Source organism: Ptychodera flava, chromosome 1 (assembly GCF_041260155.1).
Source record: "Ptychodera flava strain L36383 chromosome 1, AS_Pfla_20210202, whole genome shotgun sequence".
Lineage (NCBI taxonomy): Eukaryota > Metazoa > Hemichordata > Enteropneusta > Ptychoderidae > Ptychodera > Ptychodera flava.
This window is the reverse complement of record NC_091928.1, coordinates 3,370,460-3,379,973: the sequence shown is the minus strand read 5'-3', so window position 1 is coordinate 3,379,973 and position 9,514 is coordinate 3,370,460. Positions and strand designations below refer to the sequence as shown.

Below are 9,514 nucleotides of genomic sequence, written 5' to 3'. Positions count from 1 at the left end.
TTCAGGATGTAAAAAGTTGGATTTAACTGAAAATCGAAGAGTTGTTATAGAAGCTGGTGGTACAGATAACGAAGAAGATGAGTGTACAGGTAGCTGTCTGGAAACAAGCTTGAGAAACTCAGCTCATCTCTAATGTAGATTTAAACTTCCAAGGGTCAGCAACTGAATTTTGATAAATTTCTGTATTTGGTTCTGAATTAATCTAAGCTTTGGTAGCATGCTATGATCAACTAAATGTTGCTGGGGAATAAGCTTTCACAGACGTGTAGTCTCCCTAATTTAAATTAAAGCTGATATTTCTTGTTAGCTCTTTCAAAATGTGTACATGAAAATCCATACATGCATTTATGAAAGTCATCTGTACACTCAGTCTCATCCATTTGAACACCATCTGACATCTTTGATTTGCAGGCAGCTTTCAAGACAATATGACAAAATGTTTTTACATAAAAAAATTCAGCCTTGAATGGATGTGAAAGCGACAGACCATTCAGAGTAAAAATGTCCACTCTGAATTACTGATTTTTCTGAAATTTTCACTCTGAATTTTCTGTCACTTTCTGCTTCAATTTTTCATCCCCCCCCCCCTTGCATCTGATGAAGGAGACTTCACGTACTTTGAAAGCTTATGCCCTTGTAACATTTAGTTGATCATAGCCTGCTACCAAACCGTAAATTATTTTGTATTGTAGCTCAACACGTCTCGTGTACTTAGCAACTGGTTTTTAGCTTTACTGTCAGCTAAATAGGTGGATGTGTAGCATTGTTCTCAAATTTGTACATCCAAAGTTTTTTCTTCAAAACAGCCTGTACGAATCCTTTAACATTTTGATTACAGGTCCCAAGGGATTACCCTAATCAGATGTGTTCAAATTATGATGAAATATGCAAATTTATATTTTTGAGGCTAATTTTGCTATTTTTTGGAAAAAATCTTCTTCTCTTTTACTGACGTCTTCAATATTTTGTAAACATGTCCCAAATAATGACCATCGTCAAATTTGTGCTAGTTGTGGTGAAATATTCAAATTTCTATATTTCATGGCAATTTTTGTCATTTTTGGTCAAACAATCTTTAAAAAATCTTTTTCAAAACTGCTAATCGAACAGCTTTGATATTTAGGACATAGATCTCTCTACTGGTAGTCTTTTTCAGATTGTTAAAATTATGCAGAAATTTGCAACTTTGTGTTTTTTGGCATTAAAGACATTTCAGACATTTTTAAGACATTGGGAATTACCAAAATGTGATATATTCAAGTTATGATGAAATGTTCATTTTTTCATTTTAAGGGTGATTTTTACCATTTTTAGTAAAACAAAATTGTATAAAAATTAATAGCAGGGTACACCAGAATTTGAAAGGTTTTTACGAATATGTTTTAAATTTCTGAGAGGTATATTTTTGAAATGTCACCCATTTATTTCAGGGTTTATTTAAAGATATTACAAACAAACTAACCTTTTTTTTATGAAGGACTTTGTTGGACAAGGAAATAGGTTTACCCTGCCAAGGACCCACTTCCCCCACTTTCTGCATGTTGTGTCTTACTGTGACACTTTGACAACTTGACATGTTGTGTTTACTTTAGTGTGGACAACTATATGCCATGTGCACCAGAGAAGCCTTGACTAACTTCTTTTTTCTTCAAAATTTACTATTGTCCATATAGGAGGAAATGTCTTTAAGAAACCATCTTACAAAAATGGAGTATGCATTTCATACATATACGTCTTTTCAAGACAAGAAGTGTGCCAAATTTTGAGCTTTTTCAGATGATTTTTGTACGTTTTAAACAAGTATGAACATAAAACGTAATCCACAATATGGTGATTTTTATTGCTTATGTTTTTGATAGGAAGGTGTTAACACTGTTGTTTTTTCCTCTGACAAACTTTACATACAAAGTTGCAATGTTTATTTACCCATTTTACAGTAAATTATTGTATTTTACTCTAGAAATGTTTCGTGTATTTTTAGAATAAAATAATTTTACAGGAAATCAATGGTCTGTAATGTTATTTCAAGGCTTGAACATACCGTGAACGCCCAAAATTAAAGGTGTTCAACAAGCGCGCATCATGTGTTCTAGCCTTTAACACACTTATCGTTGAACGGCGTCCATGCGTTCAAAAGTGTTACAGCCCTTTGAACGCGTAAAAGCGTTCAATTTTTTGAACACATTTCCTGTGCAACGTGTGTTCAGATATGGAACACCATGGTGTTCAATATAATGTCTTATGAACACGTAGCGTCAAATCTGCACACGTGTGTTCAAAAATTGAACGTTGGTTGAACACGTAGTGTTAAATTTCTGAACGTCTGGAGGCGTTCAAAAAGTGTTACAAAAAGGCGTTTAATTGGTGTTCTATCCTTGAACACTTAACTTTACAGTGTAGTTGACCTTTTCTAACTTCATTTTGCAAAGTTTGTGAAAGGATAGGTATTTTTTGCAATTTGCTTTTTCTAGCTTTGCTGGATGGATGAGGTTGATACGTTGAAGAAGACGAGGTAGTCCATACAATGGTATACCTTGGGGTTATGACAGAATAGACCAAGCAGATCTCCTTTGGACAATGTGTATTCGTCCTCTCCACTGAGTAAGTATTCTGAGATATTATATCTTTTCAATATTCATTCCCTCAGTACCCCATCCTCGATAGAATCTTCCAATTTTTTTTTTCAGCCACCGATTAGCAGTACACTGACTGTTTTTTTCAGGATTATCATAACAAGGTTGAAACCCATAAAACGCAGTCTAAACAGTAGTAATATGATATCTTCGACATTCCTGTAAAAGGGTAATACGTTGTACAATATGACCGGAACGTAACTTGAAATGCCATCGGGTTTCTACGGTAAGCCTGTGCGATTGAAAAGATTAGAGTTGAATGTTTATAGATTAGGAAAAATATTTGCTAAGTATCTGATACGAATTGGTAATTCTCCGTGTTTTGAGTTCATGTTGCAGTATTCTGAAAATTGACACTTTTCTGGACATTACTGCCGTGACTTTACAACTTCACTTTATCAACATCACTGGCGGTGTCGATCATAAATAGCTTGATTTGAAAATAACGTGATACATACAAACGAGTAATTGGCTGAAATAAAAATACTAAATTTTTGTTACTGATATCATTTCATTGTATCACCGCAATATAAGGCAAATTTAATTGCCTGAAAGTCCTTGATGTTTTATATGCCAAATTGTGAACGCTCAATAAAATATATAATTACGTACCGATTCATTCATATAAAAATGCAAAATGTCTTTCACAACAATTCTATAATTGTATCATTAACATTCATAGCACTTTAATCTATTTTGGTTATGTCTTTCTGGTTTTATGACTCTCATTGAGAAAATGTCATTAAATATACAAATTGTCAATTAGCTGATGTCAAAATGCAAACTATCTTTCACCACTGTATCACAGTTTCTCAATATATATGGTAACTTTTTACCAATTTTATTCTTGTCTTTCCGGTTAAAGGTGCCAAATTGGAAAGTTTTATCAAATATGCAAAGTTCTAATTTGGTGATCTGAAAATTCTGAATGACTTTCATTAATCTTATATCATGGTATCTTCAATGTACATACAAAGTTTCGTCAGCTTTGGTCAAGTCCATCACGAGATTTATCTAATTAGGAAAGTTTGTTAAATATTCAGATTACTACTTTGTTGATCTGAAAATACTGAATGACTTTCATTAATGTTTCATCATGTAACTTCAATGTACATAGCAGTTTCGTTCAATTTTCTCAAGTCAATCAGTAGATATATCCCTTATACAGTAAGTTTGTTAAATATGCAAAGTAGAAAGTTGCTAATGTGAAAATATTAAATTACTCTCATTAATGTTATATGATAGTATCATCAACGTCATTAACAAGTTTTGTCAAACTAAATATGCAATCTGATATCATAGTATCTCCGACGTACATAGAAAGTTTCCTCAACTCACAGTCCGGACTGTGCCTCAACTTACGTCAAGTTAAACCATATTTACATCTCAAAGTTCATCAAATATGCAAATGAGTCGTGCCATTCCCACAAAACCTCTACTTTCTACTTGACTTTGAAACCTATCATATGATTTCTGTATTAACATCTGTAAGCAGACATACAATTTATGGGAATACCATTCTGAAAATATCAAATCCCCGAAGAAAAAAGTCTGTAAATTAGCATTAATTGTGCAAACCACATCCACCAAAACCTAATTCTAATAATTTCTTGCCTCTCTATCTATGTGTATGTGATTTTGATGCAATAAGTCATTCTTGAGATGTTACACCGACAGACAGACAGGCAGCCACACAGACAGACATCGGTACCACAAAAGGCTCACGTTTGTGAGCCGAAAATGAGAAAGGAAACTTTTACATTATGTGGTCTGACCACAAACGATAATAGGCGAGAAAAGACTCCCCAGCGTACGTGAAATGTAAAGTATTCAAGTATGCTAAAAGGCATATAAACGACAGAATAGAGAAAACCATGATATGCAGAGTGTTAAGAAAAGCATTGTCAGGTAGCCATGTACATTTCTCAAAAGTTTTACACTATGACTATCTTTCTTCGTTTAGTGAAGGAAAATACGAGTGGCGCAATGACCGTGTCGAAGACTCGTGGTGGCAGTACGTCACGCGTATTTTCCTTCGCTGAACGAAGAAAAATATTAGGGAATAATAATACTAATAACATGCACACGCCAAGAATTTATTTTTTTTCTTCAAAATAAAAGGAGATTTTCCCAAACGAATCCGCATTTAAAATGTTGAACAACCTTTGGAATAGTATCAAGACGATTGAATCTGTAGTAAGAAAAGTCAGAAAGTATAGGATATGAAAGACGGAATGCTCAGTGCTCGGGGGCAGATATTTGGACTCTTAAACTTTAACAGTATCGTACTGATAAAGTTCTAGAATGCCAGAGACGGATATTCGAAATGTCAAACTTTAAAAATGCAGTTTTGGTCTATAACTCGTGATGACTCATTTCGATTCGCTCATTTAGTAAATCAACTTGTACTTGCTTATTTAATTGTGAAAATTGAAAATTTTATCTTTCCCGATAAAATTAACACTGGAATGTAAATCTTTCTTGAATTTCAAGTGTCGGTAAGTACTGGATAATGTGTTTCTCTCATACCAAATTTTGCAGAATGACCCTTTCGAAAGGGAATGGTTTGATGTTTTCTTAGGAGAAGTTTGAGCCAAAGTTTCAGTTTTGAAATTTCGAGGTGTGCATTATCTAAAATACCAATGACCGGGACGTATAACCCTCACTGGTAGAACTTTGAACAGTTGTTAATAAAGGGCCATCCCCTTCGAATGTTAGTGCCGTCTTCTATTCAATTCAGGATATTTTTGAGAAGTATTCAACTATATTCTTCTACATTTCTTGTCAAGGAGACGGTAGTGGGGTCAGCGTGTTTGTACTTGACACTGGCATTCGTTACACTCACGTGGAGTTTGGACAGAGAGCCAAGTTTTTCTACGATGCTTTCAATGATGGATACAATGTAAGTGACAGTGTCCATGACGACATAGAAAAACATTATAGACTATTATATCATGGCTTTGTAAATACCAATGAATTCTGTGACGTCATCCCCATATTATTACTGATAATATATCCAGTTGTCCGATATTGTTGCCCCAGATGTTTTCTACATTTACAAATTCAATGACATCGGCAAAACGATGAATTAACAGCAATAATGTACCACTCGGGCCACTCCCGGCCAACGGACTCAAGCAAACCAGTCTGATATTCTAGAAACTCTGAGAACGTGTTGCAGTAGCACACTGACACATTCTAATAACCGCCAAAACATTTCAAGACTTCGCAAAAGCGATTTCTTGCTTCAACACCATGTTTGAATTTTGCAGGGAAATGATTGCACAGGACATGGTACACACAGTGCTGATACCATTGGAGGAAATACTGTTGGTGTAGCGCCTGGAGTTACCCTGTACTCATGCCGTGTTTTCGACTGTAATGACCGTGGAAGATCAAGTGGTACCGTGGGAGGTGAGTTAAGGCGGTAAAAACAAATGTTTCAATTTGTTATCAGCGTTTCGAAGACCATTGCACCATTCTAACATGCACCGCAATCTATTGTGATACGGGTATTCGAGAAAATACTGGGGGAGTATATAGCTAATCATGGGAGCATATTTATTAATTTGCTGTGGCGAAGTCTTTTTCTTTGCAAATCGGTGAATACTTTCTTAACATTAACTATACACTAAAAAGACATGTCAAAATATGATATAGTTGACAAAAATGTGATAATATTATTCACTGAAGCGGAAATTGAGGTTTGCGACTAAAGCACCTGGTATTTCATACACATGTATATACACATGTATAATTATACGATATGATATGGCCTTCATTAGGGTGATCTTTAGTATCTTGGATATCTTTTCGGCACGTTTAAAGATGTACATCGATGAAGCTTCTTGACTCTTACTATAAAAAGTTGACAAGTATAGTGAAAAGCTACGAACAGAATTGCCATGTCCTAAGCAATTGTCATGGTTACAGTTAGGGGACCGTAATGTGGCACAACACACGGTGCTTCGTTGAATACGCGTGACCATGTTTAATTTTGTTCGTTCGCTTTGGTTACAGTTGCTAGGATCAGTACTCCAAATTTTGCTGGGGTCATTGTCCCATAGTGACCTTTTCCCAGAAATCCTTGCTCTCTAAGTTCTAGCTCTTCTAGGTTGCCAACAAAAACCTATATGAATACTTCATGGGGTGTTTATAAATAAGGTATGGTTGCCGAACCGCAAGACAGATCACTTTAGTGTTCTCCTTTACATTTTCTGCACATGCGTACCAAGTTACGTTTGTACAGGTTTACGGGGATATCTATAAAGTGTAAATTGGGAGGAAAGTTAGCAAAATCCGACACTACCGTTAATTTTATATCTTCGGCAAACATATTAAGATGGCTACCAGGTCGCGTGACCAATCAAAATTTCTGGGGTCAGGTGCACTGTTTTCCATTGTCACAGATCACCATAGCTAGAATTGAGAAGTTTATGTGCTACGGTTTCTCATAGTAGCTTGACGAAGTATTTACGAAAGAAAATACAACTGATAACAATAGAATCCTGGGTCCTTAAGTACTGCAATACAGTACTTATTCCCCCTCGCGCACTTATCACCATGACTACAGAGATAAACTTCTTGGTAAACATTAGTAAAACACTATTTTATGAAACAATACTCAGGTAATTTGCGTTCACATAGTTTGTGGCTATTGAAGTTCATATCAAGGTGGTCCCAACTGCTTTACATTTCAAGTAGTCTAATATTGATGCACATTTTAAGGTGGTCCCTATTGCTGTACATTTCAGGGTGTACCTATTGCTGTACATTTCAAGTGGTCTAAATTGATGTACATTTTAAGGTGGTCCCTATTGCTTTACATTTCAAGTGGTTCCAATTGATGAAAATTTCAAGGTGGTCCCTATTGCTGTACATTTCATTCTCTCATTCACCTGCAGCAATGGATGCAGTAGCAGCGTCAGGTATCCGACAAGCTGTGGTTTCCATGTCACTTGGTAGTGGTTTCTCCAGGGTTATGAACAATGCTGTCAATTTAACAGACTCACTGACGCCGGATACACCGTCGTCGTAGTAGCTGGTAACCAAGGAAACAATGCATGTTTCAAGTCACCGGCAATCAGCTCGCCAGGTATTCACATCCTTCCTCTAAAGCCTCACTAGCTGTTAGTATCTTTTTTATTTCTTTCAATAAGACGGTTTGAAATCAAATGCAACTTAGGTAAAAATTCTTACCGATGTTTGATCACACACTGTAAAGTTAAGTGTTAAAGGATAGAACACCAATTAAACGCCTTTTTGTAACACTTTTTGAACGCGTCTAGACGTTCAGAAATTTAACACTACGTGTTCAACCAATGTTCAATTTTTAACACACGTGTGCAGATTTTGAACACTTCGTGTTCATCAGGCATTATATTGAACACCATGTGTTCCATATCTGAACATACGTTGCACATGAAATGCGTTCAAAACATTGAACGCATTTACGCGTTCAAAGGGCTGTAACACTTTTTGAACGCATGGACGCCGTGCAACGATAAGTGTGTTAAGGGTTAGAACACATGATATGCACTTGTTGAACACCTTTAATTTTGCGCGTTCATGGGGTGTTCAAGCCTGGAAATAACAAAACAGACCACTTATATTCAGTAAAATTATTTTATTTAAAAATACACAAAAATTCCTTTAGTAAAATACAATTATTTAATGTCAATTGGGCACATAAACACCGTTGGTGTTTTCCTCTGCAAACTATACAAAGTGGCCATATGGCCACTTTGTAAAGTTTCTCTGCGGAAACACCAACACTAATTAACACCTTCCTATCAAAACATAAACAAAAGAAAATCCCCATAAACACTGTAGATCGTTTTCAAACAATATGAACAAAGTAGTGACAAAACAGGTTTTACTTATTGTGGATTACGTTATATGTTCATACTTGCAAAAACGTACGAAAACATCTGTTTGAAAAAGCTAAAAATTTGGCTTACTTGAATATATCACATTTTGATAATTCCTTATGTCTTAAAAATGTCTGAAATGTCTTTAATGTCTCAAAAATACAATTTTGTGTATTTCATCATAACTTGTAGATATATGATTAGGAAAATCCCCGGAAACCTGTACTCCAAATATTAAATGAATCGTACTGGCCGTTTTGAAGAAAACGCTTGGGATGTAAACATTTGAGGATGATGCCACACATTCACCTATGATATTAGGTCTACGTCCTTAACAGCAAAGCTAAAATCAGTAACAAACCGTTAACAAAAGATTTCTTGATCTAAAATATAAATAATCAAAGATTTGGTAGATGTTACTGGCATAAGCCTTCAAAGACGTGAAGTCTCCTTCATCAGATGCCAGGTGCAATGAAGATTTGAAGCAGAAAGCGACAGAAAATTCAGAGTGGAAATTTCAGAAAATTCCGAAATTTAGAGTGTACATTTTTCACTGTGAACTTTTCTGTGGCTTTCTGCTTTAATTCTTCATTCCACCATTGCATCTGATACTGGCGACTACAAGTATTTGAAAGCTTATTCTCCAGTAACATTTAGTTAATCATAGCGTTCTGGACATAGCTCAGATAAATTCAGAACAAAAATACAGAAACTTATCAATTCAGTTACTAACCCTCGAAAGTTCAAATCTACATCAGAGATGAACTGAGGTTCTCAAGCTTGTTTCCAGACAGCTATCTGTACACTCATATTCTTCAATTTCTGTACCAATAGCTTCTGTAATAACTCTTGGATTTCACGTTCATCCAACTTTTCACATCCTGAAAATAATGCAACAATAGATAATATGGCGACATGAGACTTCAAATGAAAGACAATTTGGCCTTAGTAGGTTAAGGAAAGAGGGTGACTTTTTTATACAGTGCCTCTTTTCGTCAATGTTACAAAATA

General features: G+C 35.4%; 1 protein-coding gene across 1 annotated transcript in view; it reads left to right on the top strand.

Annotated features, from left to right (window-relative positions):
• LOC139149836 (aqualysin-1-like) overlaps positions 1-7,671 on the top strand; it is a 10,543-nt gene extending 2,872 nt beyond the window's left edge. The window contains exons 2-4 of the mRNA XM_070721867.1: positions 5,423-5,535; positions 5,906-6,047; positions 7,538-7,671. Coding sequence (XP_070577968.1) covers positions 5,423-5,535; positions 5,906-6,047; positions 7,538-7,671 — 389 coding nt within the window. The remainder of the gene's footprint in view (positions 1-5,422; positions 5,536-5,905; positions 6,048-7,537) is intronic.
• Positions 7,672-9,514: the final 1,843 nt, after the last annotated feature.